Source organism: Aquarana catesbeiana, linkage group LG01 (genome assembly GCF_042186555.1).
Source record: "Aquarana catesbeiana isolate 2022-GZ linkage group LG01, ASM4218655v1, whole genome shotgun sequence".
Classification (NCBI taxonomy): Eukaryota; Metazoa; Chordata; class Amphibia; order Anura; family Ranidae; genus Aquarana; species Aquarana catesbeiana.
In genome coordinates, this window is record NC_133324.1 from 168,536,196 (window position 1) to 168,557,232 (window position 21,037).

At 45.9% G+C, this 21,037-nt stretch overlaps 1 protein-coding gene across 2 annotated transcripts in view; it reads right to left on the minus strand.

The window, feature by feature from the left end:
* GLRX (glutaredoxin) overlaps positions 1 to 19,658 on the minus strand; it is a 30,506-nt gene extending 10,848 nt beyond the window's left edge. The window contains exon 1 of one of the 2 annotated variants that reach the window (XM_073624532.1): positions 19,308 to 19,654. In XM_073624532.1, coding sequence (XP_073480633.1) covers positions 19,308 to 19,514 — 207 coding nt within the window. In that variant the 5' untranslated portion in view covers positions 19,515 to 19,654. Of the gene's footprint in view, positions 1 to 19,307 lie in introns of both variants that reach the window. The other variant, XM_073624533.1, reaches the window with a different exon arrangement.
* Positions 19,659 to 21,037: the final 1,379 nt, after the last annotated feature.

Below are 21,037 nucleotides of genomic sequence, written 5' to 3' on the forward strand. Positions count from 1 at the left end.
AACACCCATATCTCCATTTCCACTGAAATTTGTAGGGTAGCAATCAAAAGGGGCAGGGATGCCTGTAGTTGGTAATTTTTTTTTTTTTGCCTTGACATACACCTATTTTTATTTCTATTACTCTACTAAGTCCATTTTTTTTGTTTTAAATAAAGGGTCAGAATCTCTCAGCTTAAAAAAAAAAAAAAAAAAAATTATATATAATATAATATAATTATATATATATATATATATATATATTCATATTCAAGAAAAACCCATACATTCCTGTTAAAGCGGAGTTCCACCCATTTAAAAAAGTCAGCAGCTGCAAAAAGTGTAGCTGCTGACTTAATAATCGGACACTTACCTGTCATATGGTCCAGTGATGCGGGTGAACGAAGCCTCGCTCCTATCCCCCTCCTCTCTGCGGCGCCGGCAATGAAACTGAACTGTGGGCGCCCGGCTGTGGCTTCACAGCCGGGCACGCAATGCGCATGCGCAAGCCGCGTTGTGAATGGCCGGCAATCTTCTGGGACCTGTGACATGTCCCAGTAGATTGTAGGGAGGGAGGGGGAAGAGGTAAACTTCCTTCCAGTGCCGCGGAGCCCCAGGAGGAAGTGGGAACTGGATGCCTCTAAAAAAAGAGTGTTTCCACCCCCCCTCAAAAAATGACATGCCAAATGTGGCTTGTCAGGGGGTCACCATCACTTAAAGCGGAAGTTCCATTTTTGGGTGGAACTCCGCTTTAAATCCCCAAGGTTAAACTGGTTATAGAGATAGAGTGGGGAATGGATAGACCCCATCAGATATTTTTGTATTGCCATGTCCCTGCTGGGAAAGATTTCCTTTTACTTTCTGTCCCTAGTTCAATAGAGAAGATTAGAATCTGACAGGTTTTTATTGTGGTCTGTGCCCCCATGTGTTGTAGGTTTCACAGGGTATCTACAGGGCAGAAGCTGGAAGGATTTTGCTGTTACAGGAAAAAAAAAAAAAAAAAAAAAAAAAAAAACAGACAAAGTGAACACAAAGGTTCAAATTCTTCCCATCTAAAATCTAAAACTAAAAAAAAAAAAAAAAAAAGTTTTGGCTGTAGGCTTTAAAAATATACTCAGCCAATGAGTAATATCTAAAACAGAAAACAGATATGACTTCCTGAGAAAAACTGTACTTCTTGGAAAATGTAACCATTTCTGTTTTCTTGGCCAAGTGTGCTCTGGAATATAGATTATATGGAATGTTAAACATTCGTTTTCCTTACTGAACTAATGTTCAGCTCAGCTGTTCTTCCTGAAAGAAATGGCAATTTAAATGTAGAGAGAAGAATGAATTTCGAAACACGGCCATTTCCTGAATAAGCTTCCCCTGTGTAGCACAGTGTATAATGGCGGAGATTACTAGCTAGGTCTAAAAATACATTTCTTTTCTTGTAAAAGAAAAAAAAAAAAAAAAAAAAAACACATTTGACACATTATTATATTACAAAAAGAAAATATCTCAAAGTGCAGCTGTGCTTTTACCGTCATCGGTGTATTTAACCAGCTCTGTTTAGTTCTTTTGTATCCCACTGTATTTCAATAAAATTTCTCCAGGAAGTGTTTGGGGTGTTTTAATATTCTCAGCTTCAATAGACTGAATAATGTCAATTCAGGAGATAGTGAAACCAGTACAATAATGCCTCCTGGCCACATGAATATAGTGCAAAGTTCTTAGACGGATGACACGAGAGATTAATCGCTGCTACAAATAGCAATTATGGTATATGATGCAAAAATGCTGATCTGTTGCTGGTGATTTTCTACAGCATTGGGTTGTGCTCCACTACAAAATGCTCATCTTTTAGCAATTTGCAGCTAAGCATAGTGACTGCTGCAACATTTCATAGAGAAGCATCGAGTGATTGTTGTGGTCAATTTTGCTGCCGAAGCAGACGAATCTAGGTAACAAATAGGTAACTAGGTAACAAATCACTTTAAAAAAAGGTCACTGTTAGAGATCCCATAGAAAATCATTATGATTTTCCAAAAGAGGAGTTTTGCTCATTTCTTGAAAAAAAAGTCAGCGGCTACAAATACAGGCATACCCCACTTTACGTACACTCGCAAGTACGGACACATTGGCACACATGGAAAATCTTGGTCAGCTTGACATGGCACTGCTTCCGGGTTTTTAACATTGGCGTACATTGAAAATGTTGGTCAGCTTGACACGGCACTGCTCCCAAACCACAAGTGACAGGAACACCAAACCAGGACTACAACATATCCGATTTTGAGGTCAGCCAGCTTGCCCAGGTAATCTACCAAATCGTAGTCCTCGGTTCCCAAGTTTGGTGTCCCTGTCACTTATGGGTTCAGGAGCAGTTTCATGTCAAGCTGACCAAGATTTCCCATAGAGCTAGTGTATTTACATGCATTAAGGAAAAAAAAAAAAAAAAAGTATTGCTTTATTTTAACCACCTCAATACAGGGCACTTTCACCCCCTTCCTGCCCAAGCAATTTTTCAGCTTTCAGCGCTGTCGCAATTTAAATGACAATTGCGCGGTCATGCAACACTGCACCCTAATGAAATTTTTATCATTTTTCCCCCACAATTGGTAGTATTTGATCATCTCTGCGGTTTTTATTTATTGTGCTATAAACAAAAAGAAGAGGGCCAAGTTTGAAAAAACACAATATTTTTTACTTTTTGTTATAATAAATATCCAGTTTTTTTTTTTTTAACAAATTTTTTCCTCAGTTTAGGCCGATATGTATTCTTCTACATATTTTATAAAAAAAACAAAAACAAAAAAAAAACAAACACACACACACACACACACACACACCACGCAATAAGCGTATATTGATTGATTTGCGCAAAAGTTATAGCTTCTATAAAATAGGGGATAGAATTATAGGATTTTTATTATTTATTTATTTATTTTTTTACTAGTCATGGCAGCGATCTGCGATTTTTATTGTGACTGCGATATTGAGGCGGACATATCGGACACTTTTGACACATTTTTGGGACCATTCACATTTATACAGCGATCTGTGCTATAAAAATGCATTGATTACTGTGTAAATGTGACTGGCAGGGAAGGGGTTAAGGGGGTGATCGAGGAGTTAAATGTGTGTCCTAGGGAGGTGATTCTAACTGTGGGGGGTGGGGACTGACTGGGGGAGGTGACCGATCGGTGTCCCTATGTACAAGGGACACACCATCGGTCTCCTCTCCTCTGACAGGATGTGGATCTGTGTGTGTATAAACAGATCCATGGTCCTGCTCAGTTACTGAGCTATCGCGGGTGCCCGGCGGACATCGCGGCCGCCAGGCCGGCACATCAGGTCCCCAGTGACGCCGGCGGCACGCGCGTGCCCCCTAGTGGCTCGGGAAGGCGATCATGTCATATGACATCCGCCCAGAATGAGAGCTGCCTCGTCCCACCGTCATATGACAGTGGGCGGGCGGCTAGTGGTTAAGTACATTTTCGTTTTACATACATGCTCTGGTCCTATTGTGTACTTAAAAGTGGGGTATGCCTGTACTTAAAGGGGTTGTAAAGGTAATTTTTTTATTGTTTAAAAATAACAAACATGTTATACTTACCTTCACTGTGCAGCTCGTTCTGCACAGAGTGGCCCCGAACCTGCTCTTCTGGGGTCCCTCGGCGGCTGTTTCAGCTCCTCCCCGCAAGAACTATCCACCTTAATGCGAGCTCCCTCGCATGGTGGTTAGTTCTTGCGGGCGCGCTCCCGTGATACAGCCGGCGGCTATAGCCGCTCACTGTATCACTCGGCCCCGCCCCCCGGCGTGCCGCGTCATCGGATGTGATTGACAGCAGCGCGAGCCAATGGCTGCGCTGCTTTCAATTCATCCACTGCAGCCAATCAGCGACCAGGCTGAGCTGCAATAGAGATGACGGGAACGAGCAGCGGAGATTCGAGGTGTCAGGTAAGTAAAACGGGGGGGCTGGGGGCGGCGGTATTGTCAAAAGTTTTTTCACCTTAATGCATATAATGCATTAAGGTGAAAAAAATTTTACCTTTACAACCCCTTTAAACAAAAATATACTTACCAGTCCAGAGGATCCAGCCCTGTGTCCAGCCAGCACCCTGTAGGGCACTTAGCCTGATTTATCCCAGCTGGACTGTTTTTTTTACATCAACCCCTAGGGATGTGCCCTACTTTCCTTTGTATCACTGCAAATGTCATGTTTAACAATGAATATCATTAGGTGTCCTCAGTAAGAACACTGGCTTGTGGCTTCCTGGGGTTTTACAGCTGGCTCCCCACTGCGCATGCATGAGATGCACTGAGCTTTCTGAATGGTCCCACAGCTGCAAGAGATTTGCCTGTGTGTTATCCAGCTTACAGCTAGCACATGCCAGCTTTCAGAAGTTTCTAAATGTCATCAATGGGCTCAATTTAAAAAGTTAGAGAAGAGCTTAAGGCTCGGTTCACACATGGGCGGCACGACTTGCAGGTCGCCTCAGCGAGGCGACCTGCAAACGACTGCGGGGCGACTTGCGAGACGACTTCTGCATAGAAGTCTATGCAAGTCGCCCCAAGTCGCCCCCAAAGTAATACAGGAACCTTTTTCTAAGTCGGAGCGACTTGCGTCGCTCCAATTAGAACGGTTCCATAGCACAGAACGGGAGGCGACTTGTCAGGCGACTAGGTCGCCTGACAAGTCGCCCCAGTGTGAACCGAGCCTTAGAGTTCCAGGTAACAGGCTAAGATCCCAATAATAGAATCCGCCACTGGCTCCCTGAAACAGGATTCCTCAGTCTGGTAAACTGCGTTTTCTTTTCTTTTTTTTTCAGTCTATCTGTATTATTAAAATATATGTATTGTGTATTTTTTTTATAAATGAAGTTTCTTGGACACTAGACAATTCCTTGCAGTAAAGATCCCAGGCACCACTCCCAGGGTCTCCTTGTTACAGTATCTGCATTGTTCCAACAGTAATGACTTATAAACTAAATATTCTTTGCATGCTGGTATCTTATTTCACCTATGAAGATTCCACTGTATAGTAATTAAACAGCATTGTTCAGCTTGGGGCTAAAAGGATCCTAGGGATAGTCTATGGAGGGAAAAAAAAAATTATAATCCTAGGTGTGTGACAAGCTGCTATACCTGCTTACTGATATACATTAAAGAGGAACATAAAGTGATTCTAAAGGCATTTTTTTTTTTAAATTAAAAAGAGGTTATACTCACCTGCTCTTTGCAATGATATTGCACAAAGTGGACCTTTACTGCATCTTTGGCTATCTGCTCCTCCTTCCTGCAGGTGCCCCCACAGCCACAGCCTGCAGGTGCGCTCCCAAGCCAGGCTATCTGCATCCATTGACTGGCTGGGCCAAGCACCTGCTCTCTTCTCACAGGATGTGACGGACAGCAGCAAGAGCCTATGGTTCTGCAGCCTGTGACTCCTGTGAGACCAGGACGTGGAGCAGCAGCGTTGCAGATGGGGACAGTGCTGGATAGGTGAGGGGAGCCAGGCATTAGATATAGTGGGCGGTTTACACCCAGAGAAAAGACAAGTTAGAGAAGATGCAGTACAGATGTCCAACATGCAGCAAAGCTATTCAAAGGAGGCTAGATTGCCAATAAGTACAGTACTAGTGTTGAGCGTATATGCAGCCAGCTGGTCGGGAAGTGTGCAACTTGGCAGAGGTGACAGAGGGCCCCAATAGTGAAGGAGTTTGTGTGCTTAGGCTCCTTCCCTAGGGGCTGGAACCCCAATACTGGGTCCAACTCACAGCTCGGGATATCCTAAGGACACAGCTTGTATGTCACAGAAGATGAAGTGAGGCCTTCAGAGAGAATAATCACAGGACATGTACAAAATTGAGCTTCCTAAGAATCAAGTGTAATATATACGAATCAATGTCACTGGGATAAAGCGATGGGTAACTGGGCTGGTGGAGTCTGATGCAAACTCTGTGGCACCGGCTCAGAAAAGCTGCACAACAGAAGAGAGAATACATTATGAAGTAGGAGGAGGAACTGTTGTCCTTAGTGTACAGTGCAAAGTATTACAGAATTTGGGCCACAGATTATAAGGAGTTAATTATGTTGGCGGTGAGATGGGTCACTTTTAAGATGGATTACTGCCTTAAACGCTGTTTGCTTTAGCCTAGGTTCACATTGATGCAATTTAAAACGGCGGCTATTGCCAGCAATGGCACCGTGCGAATCAGTGCGGAGCCGCAACTTTTGGCAACTTCAGGTGTGATTTTAATAGACATCTGTGCAGGAACCCGCACAGATATCTCTGAAATCGCCCCGAAATCAGACTGACATGATTTCAATCCCGCACTCAGTGTGAACCTAGGCTTCAAGTGATATTCAAGTGGTATGCTACCCGGTTTTTAAAAATACAATTATTGTCATGCCCATCCTGAATAATAAACGACAATACATTTTCTTTGTAATCACTTTTTCACATATTTTCTGCAGCAGTTCCGGCTGTGGCCACCTAGGCAATTTCATCACTAGGCGATTCGCATGGACTCCTGGGATATTATCTATCCCAGGATTCCATAGGAATCGCCTAGTGATGAAATCTTGCGTTATTTCCTTCCGGGATGTCCTCTACTTCCAAGGTTGCTAAAGCAAAGGGGCAGGAACTTCCGTCGACACCACCATTACTATGGCAACCTGTCAGGAAGAAAAAGATCAGGCGCCTGCTGCTGTCTCAGCAAATCAGGAGGGAAGAGTCCCGGACAACCGAGGTTCTCGTACAACATCGCTGGATCGAGATAGGGTTCTGGTAAGTAACAGCCTCAGCCCACCCCTGTATGGACACTGCCCACAATCAGGACCTCAGACACATTGCATATATGCACCCCGGCACCTGAGCAGGCATAATACTATAGCCACACTCTGCACGCACAGCCTATGCATGCACCAACTAATCACAATGAGAAGGACCCTGGCCACACTGCATATGCAGGCCTAATGCACGGAGCCCAAGCACACTCACAGAATAAGAAAGATCCAGCTGTCTGTACATATAGAGTGGCTCCAGAGATACCTGCAAGGCAAAGGAGCCACCCCCATCTTCAGATGTGAGTTACATTCTACTTCAAAGTGGATTATGCTAGACACAGAGGCGGCACACAAATGTGGGACTGGAAACAAGCATCAACATAGGGTATGGTAATGTATAATTTTTCAACATAAGGTAGAATTTTCTCAAGGGAGGGTTTAATAATATTGTTAAGGCTCCAAGCACAACTTACCTTTTAGTTTGAATGACGGCTAGGATCATCCTACACACTTCTGTGGAGTCAGGCTGTCATGAACAAGCTCCCTGTGGGTGCATAAAACACTCTGGCTCATGGTAATTCTGATCTGAGTAGCACTTCCATGTCATTACATGGGTACAGGAGATTGTCTATTGCTGATGCAGAGGAATAAGAGGAAGGATCCATGCTGTCACCAGACTACCCTGAAGACTGCAGGATGCACTTGGCCGAAAACCAAAACAGACAGTTTTTTAAGCAAATATTTTTAAACATAATTGTATCATAGTCGATTTTTTAATATCATCACTAATCTAGGTATAATAGCATTGTAGGTAATGATGTAGATGACACCCCTGGGTATAAAAACACTAGACAGGGATGGAGAGGACTCTTCTGGGTTCTAATCCAAGTATATAGATGGAGATAATACTTCTGGGTATAACTCTTTATATAAGGATGGAGGTGACTCCTCTATGTGTAATTACATTGGAAGGGGGTGGAGAGGACTCCTTTGAATCCTTTTCTAGGTGTGAATGGAGAGGACTCCTCTGGATCCCGGATGGCGTTGACTCCTCTGTGTGTAATTACACTGAATGAGGATGGAGACGACTCCTCTGGTCTGAGTGTCAGGATGGGGATGACTCCTCTGGTGCATAGCTACACTGGTGCAACCTGGACCAGTGTAATATGTATATGTCAAACCTGTGGGATTGCTGAAGAAGCAAGGAGTCAGTGTAGTAGTCGCAGCTGTCTTCCGAGCTCCGTGTTGAGCTGCTGCCCTGCTGTATAGTAACTGCATGGGGTTGCTCAATCAACACAGGCACCATTCATAGCATACTTTACCTTCATGCCACCGTACTGCCTCTCCACCTCGTCCAATCAAGGAATGTGATTCCCCACTACCATGTATGACATGCATACCTTCACTGACCCAAGCTGAAGAATGTAGCTAGGCTATAAAATCCATTACTGGAATTCAGCTTTAAGAAAAATCTTTTTAGGAGGGTATATAAGAATCCCCTTTCAGGGCTTGAAATACTCAAGGTAACTGGGGAAGTCTGGACAATACAGTTAAGCATGCTTCACCGGTCACAATGGCCCAGGCTGTTAGGTCACTGCACATCCAGCAGTTTCCTTTGTGTTGTGTTTGTTAGCAGCCCATTCATTTCACACAAGTGTGAACCCAGGCTTAGAAAAGTCACCAGAGTGCACTTTAACTGCATTAAAAACATACGGTTACAGCCCTACTGGACCTGGACTCCACCTCCGTTCCTAACTTCATAAGGGCCTGGGAACAAGATCTCAATGCTCAACTGTACTTCAATTTACTCACACTTCTTCCATCTCATCGAGGATTGCTGAGGTTAATTATAAAATGCTGACACGTTGGCATCATACCCCTGCTCACCTTCACCATATCTTCCCAGATGTTCCATCTTTATGCTGGAGAGGCAAGCTCATATATGGTGGCACTGCCCACTAATACGCCAGTACTAGTCTTCGATCCTACACTAGATTGAAGTAATCCAGGGCTTCCTTATACATAAACATTTTTCTATATACATGTTTTTAAGCGCATTTATAGGTGTTTATGACATTATCACCGTTTATATTTTTAGACAGTTGTTGCTCTTGAGAACCCCAGACGAAGACACTTGAGTCGAAACGCGTAGGGTTACCCACGATTTTTGGGATCTAGAGCTTTTTCTTGTATGTAGAAAGTCCTATCATCGTGTTGCATGTATTTTATTAGTGTCTTAACCACTTTCCGACCTGCTCACGCAGATATACTGTGCATGTTTATAGCACTGATCACTGTATTGGTGTCACTGGTCACCAAAAAGTTTCACTTGGTGTCCAATTTGTCCGCCGCAATCGCAATAAAATCACTGATCCCCGCCATTACTAGTAAAAATGAATTTAAAAAATCTAGGGCTGAAACAACTAATCAATAACAAGCGTTAATGATATTTGTTGTCAACGATTTTCATTATGGATTAGTTGATCACAGCACGCACCTTCCTCCCTGCCTGTCAGCTCTACCTCCATCAGAGTGTTCTTTCTATAATCCCCTCTGTACAAGCTGGTGGCGCTGCTGTATACCTTTCGCATAACAGCACTCATGTGATCGGCCCCCTCTCTACTCTTAGCTGACGTCAGCAGGGGGATTCTCAGCCCCGCCCAATTTGCTGCCTCGTGAGAGGAGAAAGAAAGAAGCAGCCGGTCACATGGGCGCCAAGCTGCGATATCAAGGTATACATACAGCTGCTTACCTTTCAAAGTAAAGCAGTGACATGAATGATATTTCTGGAAAGACAAGTGCCCCACCATTGGTGTTCCTTGGGGGGTGGGTTGCACATCATTGGTATTCCTGGGGGGGGTAGTGCCCCATCATTGGTGTTCCTGGGGGGCGGGAGAATAGTGCCCCATCACTGGTGTTCCTGGGGGGGGGCGAAAATAGTGCCCCATCATTGGTGTTCCTGGGGGGGGATGAATAGTGCCCCATCATTGGCGTTCCTGGGGGGGAAATAGTGCCCCATCATTGGCGTTCCTCAGAATAGTGCCCCATCATTGGCGTTCCTCCTGGGGGGGGGGGAATAGTGCCCCATCATTGGCGTTCCTGGGGGGGGAGAATAGTGCCCCATCATTGGCGTTCCTGGGGGGGAATAGTGCCCCATCATTGGCGTTCCTGGGGGGAATAGTGCCCCATCATTGGCGTTCCTGGGGGGGGGGAATAGTGCCCCATCATTGGCGTTCCTGGGGGGGGGGGAATAGTGCCCCATCATTGGCGTTCCTGGGGGGGGGGAATAGTGCCCCATCATTGGCGTTCCTGGGGGGGGGGGAATAGTGCCCCATCATTGGCGTTCCTGGGGGGGGGGGGGAATAGTGCCCCATCATTGGCGTTCCTGGGGGGGGGGAATAGTGCCCCATCACTGGTGTTCCTGGGGGGGCGAAAATAGTGCCCCATCATTGGTGTTCCTGGGGGGGATGAATAGTGCCCCATCATTGGCTTTCCTGGGGGGGGGAAATAGTGCCCCATCATTGGCGTTCCTGGGGGGGAGAATAGTGCCCCATCATTGGCGTTCCTGGGGGGGGGGGGGAGAATAGTGCCCCATCATTGGCGTTCCTGGGGGGGGGAGAATAGTGCCCCATCATTGGCGTTCCTGGGGGGGGAGAATAGTGCCCCATCATTGGCGTTCCTGGGGGGGGGGGGGAGAATAGTGCCCCATCATTGGCGTTCCTGGGGGGGGAGAATAGTGCCCCATCATTGGCGTTCCTGAGGGGGGGGAATAGTGCCCCATCATTGGCGTTCCTGGGGGGGGCAAAAATAGTGCCCCATCACTGGTGTTCCTGGGGGGGGGCGAAAATAGTGCCCCATCATTGGTGTTCCTGGGGGGGATGAATAGTGCCCCATCATTGGCGTTCCTGGGGGGGGGGAGAATAGTGCCCCATCATTGGCATTCCTGGGGGGGGGGGAGAATAGTGCCCCATCATTGGCGTTCCTGAGGGGGGGGGGAATAGTGCCCCATCATTGGCGTTCCTGAGGGGGGGGAATAGTGCCCCATCATTGGCGTTCCTGGGGGGGGAATAGTGCCCCATCACTGGTGTTCCTGGGGGGGGAGAATAGTGCCCCATCATTGGCGTTCCTGGGGGGGGGGAATAGTGCCCCATCATTGGCGTTCCTGGGGGGGGGGGGAATAGTGCCCCATCACTGGTGTTCCTGGGGGGGGGCGAAAATAGTGCCCCATCATTGGTGTTCCTGGGAGGGATGAATAGTGCCCCATCATTGGCGTTCCTGGGGGGGGAATAGTGCCCCATCATTGGCGTTCCTGGGGGGGGGAGAATAGTGCCCCATCATTGGCGTTCCTGGGGGGGGGAGAATAGTGCCCCATCATTGGCGTTCCTGAGGGGGGGGAATAGTGCCCCATCATTGGCGTTCCTGAGGGGGGGGGAATAGTGCCCCATCATTGGCGTTCCTGGGGGGGGAGAATAGTGCCCCATCATTGGCGTTCCTGAGGGGGGGGGGAATAGAGCCCCATCATTGGCATTCCTGGGGGGGAATAGAGCCCCATCATTGGCGTTCCTGGGGGGGGGAATAGTGCCCCATCATTGGCGTTCCTGGGGGGGGAATAGTGCCCCATCATTGGCGTTCCTGGGGGGGGGAATAGTGCCCCATCATTGGCGTTCCTGGGGGGGGGGATAGTGCCCCATCATTGGCGTTCCGGGGGGGGGGAGGAATAGTGCCCCATCACTGGTGTTCCTGGGGGGGGGGAAATAGTGCCCCATCATTGGCGTTCCTGGGGGGGGATGAATAGTGCCCCATCATTGGCGTTCCTGGGGGGGAATAGTGCCCCATCATTGGCGTTCCTGGGGGGGAATAGTGCCCCATCATTGGCGTTCCTGGGGGGGGGGGGAGGAATAGTGCCCCATCATTGGCGTTCCTGGGGGGGGGAATAGTGCCCCATCATTGGCGTTCCTGGGGGGGGGGGAATAGTGCCCCATCATTGGCGTTCCTGGGGGGGGGAAATAGTGCCCCATCATTCGTGTCAGTTTGAGAAATACACAGACTTCTTCCTCCCACACTCTGGTCCAGAGCCGTCACCTCTCTTTCACACACTCTGGTCCAGTTCCTCCAGTCCGCTCTCCCCCTTTTGGGTCTGGTCCCCTGTCCAAACAAACTCCCTTTCTATCACAACCCCCTCTCCTCGTGTTCCTGTCCTACATGCCTCTCTCCCTCCCAACCTACTCCCTCCAACGCCTGGTCTCCAAACTAGCTCCCTCCCACCCTCCAGTACGGTCTCCTCTCTCATTCAGGGCCAGCCCTACCACTGCATTGTCAGTAATGGATGAGGAATTTACTTTAGTAGTTATGTTGTGATGCAGTTTGAGTGTAACACTCTTTTTTTTTTTTTAATTTCTTTTTATGATTTTATCCGATTAATCGAAACCACAAATCGGCCAACTAATCAATTATGAAAATAATCATTCGGTGCAGCCCTAAAAAAGTCCCTAAATCTTTAACCCTATTTTGTAGGCCGTATAACTTTTGGGCAAACCAATCAATATACGCTTATTGCAATTTTTTTTCCCCCAAAAATATGTAGCAGAATACATATTGGCCTAAACTGATGAATACATATGTTTTTTTAGGATATGTATTCTAGCAGAAAGTAAAAAATATTGGTTTTATTTTTTCAAAATTGACAGTCTCTTTTTTTTTTTTTTTGAGGGGGGTGTTGTTTTTTTCGCTATACAAAAAAAAAAAAAACAAAAAAAAAAAAAACACACACACACACACACACACACACACACACACACACACACACACACAACGCACCAGGAGGTGATCAAATACCACCAAAATCTATTTGCTCTATTTGTGTGTGTGTGTGTGTGTGGGGGGGGGGGGGGGGGAGACAAATTTGTTTGGGTACAACGTCGCACGACCGCGCAGTTGTCAGTTAAACCAACGCAGTGGTTTAAAAAATGGCCTGGTCAGGAAGGGGGTAAATCCTTCCCAGGCTGAAGTGGTTAAGCTCCTAGAAGCTGTTATTAGCTATTTTTCTGCTCCTAGAAGCTAAATAGTGTTATTTAGCTTCATGCACACTACATTAGGCTATTAGCATTTTTTGAGCTTCAGCATCTTGTTTTTGTAGAGTTTCTTGAAGCGTTTTTCCAGCAGAAATGTTCCTAAAAGCTACTAATAGCATTTTTTTTTTTTTTTTTTTTTTTTTTTAGCCCCCCCCCCCCTTTTACTGCAAAAATGCTACTAAACCACTAACGCTACTACAAAAAGCTCTCGGTGTTTTTTTTAGCTTAGCTCTCATGTCTATTATTCTTTTTCAATAAAAACCTATTGAAGAAAAAAGAAAACCTTTTGGATTATTTTTAAACAACAGGCTTATTTTTTAAATATCCGAGTTATTTATAAACACAATGGATTGTTCTATATGATATCTTCTCTCTGGGTAATAAATGTAACTAAATCAAGTTGAGAAAAACTGGTTTTGGGCACATTGCAGGGGGTGAATAAGCAGCAAGAGTATTGTCTGAGGAAATGTCAAACATTTCCAAACGAACTGGTTGACCTTTCATCTGATTTCACTGCACACAAAATTCACTTCCAGGAGCAGATGTCAAATCATGCTGCTAAAAGAAGATAACGCATGTCTAAAGTACTCTAAGCCCTGGTTCATGCTGATGCGATGCGGGAAAAGCACAAGATACGCTGCGTTTCCCTGCATCAAAACGCACTGCATAGCAATCACACGGCGTCCATGCGATCTGCTGCAGGTGTTAATGTTAAGCCTCGTACACACAATCAAATTTTCCGATGGGAATTGTGTGATGACAGGGTGTTGGTGGAAAATCCGACCGTTTGTACACTCCATCAGACAATTGTTGTTGGATTTTGCTCGGACAAATGTTGGATGGCAGGCTTTAAAATTTTAAAAATAAATGTCTGTTGTCGGATTTTCCGAGCGTGTGTACACCTGTCCGGACAAAAGTCCAAAGTACAAACACGCATGCTCAGAAGCAAGGATGAGCTGGAAGCGGTCGGTCTTGTAAACTAGAATTCATAATGGAGAATTAACATTCGTGACGTAGCAAATTATAAAATCTCGAAATGCAGCGCACAATTCTCTTCTTTAATGGGATAATAATGAAGCTGCTTTGCTGGTGATACTGATGGAGTTATTGCAAACAAATTTTCAAAGGCTTTTTTTTTTTTCTAGTGATATCAAGAATATTATTATGCTTGTTATATTTTTTTTTGGTGCAAGTTACCACAACCCCATTATCCAGTAGTTTTTAAGATTAAAGATACAACTATATTGGTGTCCCTTGTTAATTTTACATTGTATTTTTTAGAATGCAACTGCCTACTCCCAAAATGTCATTTGAAGTAAAACACATAGCTAAGTATTATTCTACACAATGTTTTTATTGTGCATTAAAAAAAAAGAAAAAAAGAAAACAAATAAAATTAGACATGCTATCTGCCAATAGAACTTAACCAAAAAGTGCATTCTATGCATCCAAAAATATATCAAATCAAAATGCAACCAAAAAATAAAAGCCTCATGCATGTGTCCTGCTTCTTAATATAGGGGGTCAACAATGCCAAGAGTTGGTGAAAGCAGGGGTCCGTCATCCGGAGAATTCGGAAAATCATCTGGATTATTCTCCTGGAGGTATATGACATAATTGGTCACGATAAATAAAGCAAATAATTTTTGGTCCAGGAACTCCTCCTCCTGTTCCTGGACTGGACTTGGGTCAAAGCAATAACTCCAAGGCCAATAATAAAAAAAAAAACAAAAAAAAAAAAACACATTATCTCCTCCGATTCCGCAACATGGCTGGTTGTCGAACGGACGTTCAGAAACAAACTGAAAAGCGCGAAATGGAAAGCGAGAATCAACACTAACCAAACTTCTACTAACACAAAATTCACAGGAGGAGCCCAAAGGGTGGCGCTGAAGAGCTGAAAAACCTCGTAGTACACCACTACATTCATGTTTGTTGGCCGATTGTATGCAAGACAAGTTTGGGGCCAACGCCCTTCGGACAAAAGTCTGAGGTTTTGTCTGCGTAAAATACGATCGTGTGTACGAGGCTTTAGGTTAACGACACCCCAAAAACAGAGCGCAAAACGCAGTGCACTTGCCAGAATTGCATCGTATGGGTGTAAGCACTCATGCAATGCGATTCAGGTACAGAAAAAAAAAAGGGTCCTGCACCATTTTGGTGCGTGTGCGATTTGAACACTACCAAATGTATGGCTCAATTCACACTGCACAGACCCCCAGATTCCGATAAGCCCTCTGCCTGCAGACCCACACAACCACCACCTAGGGTTATCGAGGAGAGGCCCTTGCCGCCATCAACATGGAGACAAGGTGCTTTAGGGTGGGGGGCACAGACCCCCCGTCCCAAAGCACCCCCCCCCCATGTTGAGGACCTGTGGCCTGGTATGGTCTGGGGGGGGTGTGTACTTGCTTGCTTGCCCCCCCCCCCCCCCCACACACACACACACACACACACACACACACACACACACACACACTTTCCTGACCTACATGCTCAGATAAGGGTCTGGTAGAGCTGCACGATTAATCGTCAAGAATCGATATCGCAATTTTTTTCCCCATTGCGATCTTGAGAAAAGTGTTTCCCAATTCTTTTTATGGAGAGAATATGGAGAGAATTCTCTCTGCTCTGCTGAAGCCACAGCCATCAAAAGAAAGGAAGAAAAAAAAAAAAAAAAAACAACGGGCAGTCTGCCAAGAATCACAACATTCTTTAGCAGTGGAACTGGAGTATAAACATTGTAACAATTTGTCAAAGGAATAGACTTGTGTGTAAATGAGGAAAGTTTAACCACTTAAACACTAAACCTTTTTCTGACATTTGTTGGTTTCAAGTTAAAATCATTTTAATTTTGCTAGAAAATTACTTAGAACCCCCAAACATTATATATATTTTTTGTAGTAGAGACCCTAGAGAATAAAATGGTGGTTGATGCAATATTTTATGTCACATTGTATTTGCAATTTAATGAAAAAAAAAACCCATCCAACCAGTAAAGTTAGCCCAATTTTTTTTGTATAATGTGAAAGATTTTACGTTGCGAGAATCGTGAGAGAATCTATGTAGTGCAGGTGTCTGCCTAATTGGATGCTCATTGATTGGACAGTTTAGGTTTTCCTGATATTACATAGTTTTGGTAAATCTAAAGCTGATTGTACAAAGATAGTATGTTCAGATTTTAAAGTTGGCAAGGAAGGGATCAAAATTTGGCGGGGTCAGCAGGGACCGGCCCAACTCAAATCAGCGTGTGTCTATCCCTGCTCAACAGAAGTGGATTGCTTGACTGACTTCTGTTAAAGAGACATGCTGGAAAACTTTTAGCAATCACTGGCTGCAGCTACAGTTTATTCTGACATCAGTACTCCTGGTATCACAATACAATGAATGTCCTGGTGAAATTCCTCCACACACCTCCTTTGTGTGAATGGGGGAATATGTTTCTTTTTTTTTCTCATTCTGCCTCAAGCTGGTCAAAGAAGGATCGAATATCAGCCAGTTAAAGTGGGGTTCCACCCAAAAAACAAAAATACCTGTAAAAATTCTAAAAAAAAAAAAAAAAAAAAAAAAAACATTTGGATATTTTTTTTTTTCACTTACCTCTAAATGCCTGTTGCTAGGTGGTCCCTCGTAGTCTGCCTGTTCCTTTGCCTGGGCTGGTGACATCACTTCCCCCCAGGCACAGGAAGGGCTCCGCTCTGCTCCCTCCCTCCTGTCAATCATCTGGGACCCATTACAGGTCCCAGGTGATTGAGCGGCCAATCACGGCACGCGGCGCCGCTTGCGCATGCGCAGTGGGTGCCAGGCTGTGAAGCCACAGCCCGACGCCCACAGTTTAAATGCCGGTGCCGATGAGCGGAGGGGGGGGGGGACGAGCGGGGCTTCGATCCCCCGCATCGCTGGACCCAGGGACAGGTAAGTGTCCAATTAAAAGTCAGCAGCTGCAGTATTTGTAGCTGCTGACTTTTAATTTTTTTTTTTTTTTGACGGCCCCCCTGGGTGGAACTCCTCTTTAAGCTAAGATATGGTGATTTTCAATCCACCTATGGACACTCCTGCTCCACAGAAGTCGATCTAATGGTTGGCTACTCTCAGTTGGCAATGTTGGAAAATTTTCACTCGATCAGTGCATGCAGCCAATCACCAGCTGATAAAGAAAACAAAACACAGATGCCTTTGTGACCAGATTTATATATGGTGAGATGACCTTTACAATAACAAGGTGGGGCAGATTAGGTCAAATTTGATCAGTTCTGGTAATAGGCACCATGTCTACGCTGAAAAAATCCAGCACCTTATTGGTATTTATTTGTATATATGTATTACAGGGATGCAGATAAAAGACCAGTCACCCTGCACAAGCAAAGAGAGCAGCAGTGACCGGTCTGTAGTACAGGGATTGAAGTCCAGGAGATGTTCAATGCTGGATTACTGCACAAACCAAGAATACAAAGAGCACCCCAACATTACACTAAGAATACACATGCATACAATTTAAATCCCCCCAATCACCAAGCCCAGGGTGACAAGGTTGGCGATGTAGGGAGAAGGTAGGTGTAGAGGGGAGAAGGTTGGTGATGTAGGGAGAAGGTAGGTGTAGAAGGGAGAAGGTAGGTGTAGAAGGGAGAAGGTAGGTGTAGAAGGGAGAAGGTTGGTGTAGAGGGGAGAAGGTTGGCGATGTAGGGAGAAGGTAGGTGTAGAGGGGAGAAGGTTGGCGATGTAGGGAGAAGGTAGGTGTAGAGGGGAGAAGGTTGGCGATGTAGGGAGAAGGTAGGTGTAGAGGGGAGAAGGTTGGCGATGTAGGGAGAAGGTAGGTGTAGAGGGGAGAAGGTTGGCGATGTAGGGAGAAGGTAGGTGTAGAGGGGAGAAGGTTGGCGATGTAGGGAGAAGGTAGGTGTAGAGGGGAGAAGGTTGGCGTAGAGGGGAGAAGGTTGGCGATGTAGGGAGAAGGTTGGCGTAGAGGGGAGAAGGTTGGCGATGTAGGGGGGAGAAGGTTGGCGATGTAGGGGGGAGAAGGTTGGCGATGTAGGGGGGAGAAGGTTGGCAATGTAGGGGGGAGAAGGTTGGCAATGTAGGGGGGAGAAGGTTGGCAATGTAGGGGGGAGAAGGTTGGCAATGTAGGGGGGAGAAGGTTGGCAATGTAGGGGGGAGAAGGTTGGCAATGTAGGGGGGAGAAGGTTGGCAATGTAGGGGGGAGAAGGTTGGCAATGTAGGGGGGAGAAGGTTGGCAATGTAGGGGGGAGAAGGTTGGCAATGTAGGGGGGAGAAGGTTGGCAATGTAGGGGGGAGAAGGTTGGCAATGTAGGGGGGAGAAGGTTGGCAATGTAGGGGGGAGAAGGTTGGCAATGTAGGGGGGAGAAGGTTGGCAATGTAGGGGGGAGAAGGTTGGCAATGTAGGGGGGAGAAGGTTGGCAATGTAGGGGGGAGAAGGTTGGCAATGTAGGGGGGAGAAGGTTGGCAATGTAGGGGGGAGAAGGTTGGCAATGTAGGGGGGAGAAGGTTGGCAATGTAGGGGGGAGAAGGTTGGCAATGTAGGGGGGAGAAGGTTGGCAATGTAGGGGGGAGAAGGTTGGCAATGTAGAGGTGAGAAGGTTGGCGATGTAGGGACAAGGTAGGTGTAGAGGTGAGAAGGTTGGCGATGTAGGGACAAGGTAGGTGTAGAGGTGAGAAGGTTGGCGATGTAGGGACAAGGTATGTGTAGAGGTGAAAAGGTTGGCGATGTAGGGACAAGGTAGGTGTAGAGGTGAGAAGGTTGGCGATGTAGGGACAAGGTAGGTGTAGAGGTGAGAAGGTTGGCGATGTAGGGACAAGGTAGGTGTAGAGGTGAGAAGGTTGGCGATGTAGGCACAAGGTAGGTGTAGAGGTGAGAAGGTTGGCGATGTAGGCACAAGGTAGGTGTAGAGGTGAGAAGGTTGGCGATGTAGGCACAAGGTAGGTGTAGAGGTGAGAAGGTTGGCGATGTAGGGACAAGGTAGGTGTAGAGGTGAGAAGGTTGGCGATGTAGGGACAAGGTAGGTGTAGAGGTGAGAAGGTTGGCGATGTAGGGAAAAGGTAGGTGTAGAGGTGAGAAGGTTGGCGATGTAGGGACAAGGTAGGTGTAGAGGTGAGAAGGTTGGCGATGTAGGGACAAGGTAGGTGTAGAGGTGAGAAGGTTGGCGATGTAGGGAAAAGGTAGGTGTAGAGGTGAGAAGGTTGGCGATGTAGGGACAAGGTAGGTGTAGAGGTGAGAAGGTTGGCGATGTAGGGACAAGGTAGGTGTAGAGGTGACAAGGTAGGTGTAGAGGTGAGAAGGTTGGCGATGTAGGGACAAGGTAGGTGTAGAGGTGAGAAGGTTGGCGATGTAGGGAAAAGGTAGGTGTAGAGGTGAGAAGGTTGGCGATGTAGGGACAAGGTAGGTGTAGAGGTGAGAAGGTTGGCGATGTAGGGACAAGGTAGGTGTAGAGGTGAGAAGGTTGGCGATGTAGGCACAAGGAAGGTGTGCTTCTCACCGTCCTCTCTCCGCTCAGCTGACACAGGTAATCCTGTATACTGCTCATGTTGTCCATGTCGGCGATGTTGATGAACTCCAGGCATTCTCCTCTAATTTTGTACTTGTTGATGATGGTCTTGGCCCGGACACAGAACGGACATGACACCTTCTCGAACACGGTGACTTTGCCGGCTCTCAGTTTGGAGTCCACAAAGCTCTTCGCCATTACTGCGGTAGGGAGGCTCCGGGGCTACAGAAAAGAATGAGGAGAGGAGAGGAGATGTGCCCGGGGTGACTAGCTGGGGGAGGAGTTCTCACTTCCCTTAACACTTTGTGTTCCAACAGTCCCAGAGCAGAAGAGCTGAAATTGAAGTGCTGAGTCACTCTGCTCGGAACTCTTCTCAGATAACTTGCTGTGATGTGGGAGGTGATAACTATAGATTTACATCAGTCATTCTCAACCAAGGCTCCTGTACAGGCTGCTATGGGTTTCTTGACCAATTGTCCTCCCATCTAAAGGTGTCTGCATAGTTCTGGGTCCAAAAAAAACTCGGCAGAGCCAGCTAGCTGCATGGCACCAATCTTTTCTCAGCTCTCTGTGTAAGAAGGATCCTGGGTAAAAAAAAATTTGTTTTGAATATTTTATATTATTCAAATCAATATAATCTTGTTTCCTTTTTCCTTGCATGTTGCTGCTAGAGATGGGCCAAACATCCCCCTGGTTCAGTTCACGCCACAACTCTCGAATGTCTTGAAAGTTCGAAGCCGAATAACGAAACCCATTGAAGTCTATGGGACCCAAACTTCAAAAAACAAAAGTTCCCATTTTGAAAGCTTGGATGCAAGTTATTGAGCATACAAAGGGTATAGGGGACTTACTGCCCTGGGGGACATGTATCAATGGAAAAAAAAAAAGTTTGTAAACAACATTTCTAAATGAACAGTAATTTAATGAGGCTTAAAGTGAAGCAATCAAAATTAAACCTTCCTTTAAATATAGTGCCTGGGGGGGGGGGGGGGGGGGGTGTTCCCTCAGTCTGCCTTTAAAGTGGCATATCTGTACTGTGTATAGAACCTGCTACAGAAAAATTACATTTATAAAGGCAAAAAAATGACATTTTTCCTGCAAGCTCTTTATTTTATAAACAACAGCTTGGGGATCCAGTCTGTATGATGAGGCCACAATTTAGTGTGCTCGGAATAAGATTAGAGATTTTTTGGATAAATTCTGGAGTCTGTTTCGCAGACTTTGGATTGAAGTAACAGGTGCAGAAAAATTGAGCTTTGGGTGTCTGTGGTGCCTTCACACCATAACCCTATAGAGGTACTCTTGATGGAAGCAAGAATTGGCCTTGCTGTCAAAAATTGAAATGATATGCACCTGTCAAACAGGTGCGGAAAGATTGGCCCTTAGGTGTTAATTGTGCCCATGAAACCTATACCAAAAAAATTCTTCCAGATAACATCAACATATCTTTTAGCCTGACTCATTGAATAGCCCTTTGAAAGCTTAGAGGGTACCGGTGGTTCATAGGACAATTCAGCAGAAGAGGGCATGGAGGAGGAGGAGAAGCAGGAGGGGGTGGAGCTGACAAATCTCGCATTATCACCACCAGCTGTATGGAGACATGGCGGCAAAACAAGCTGCAGCACTGAGCCTTGTCTTGCATTCTCATGAGTTGCAAGCAGAGTTACCCAGTGTGCTATGAATTAAATATATTGTCCCAGACCATGCTTGCTGGACCACAT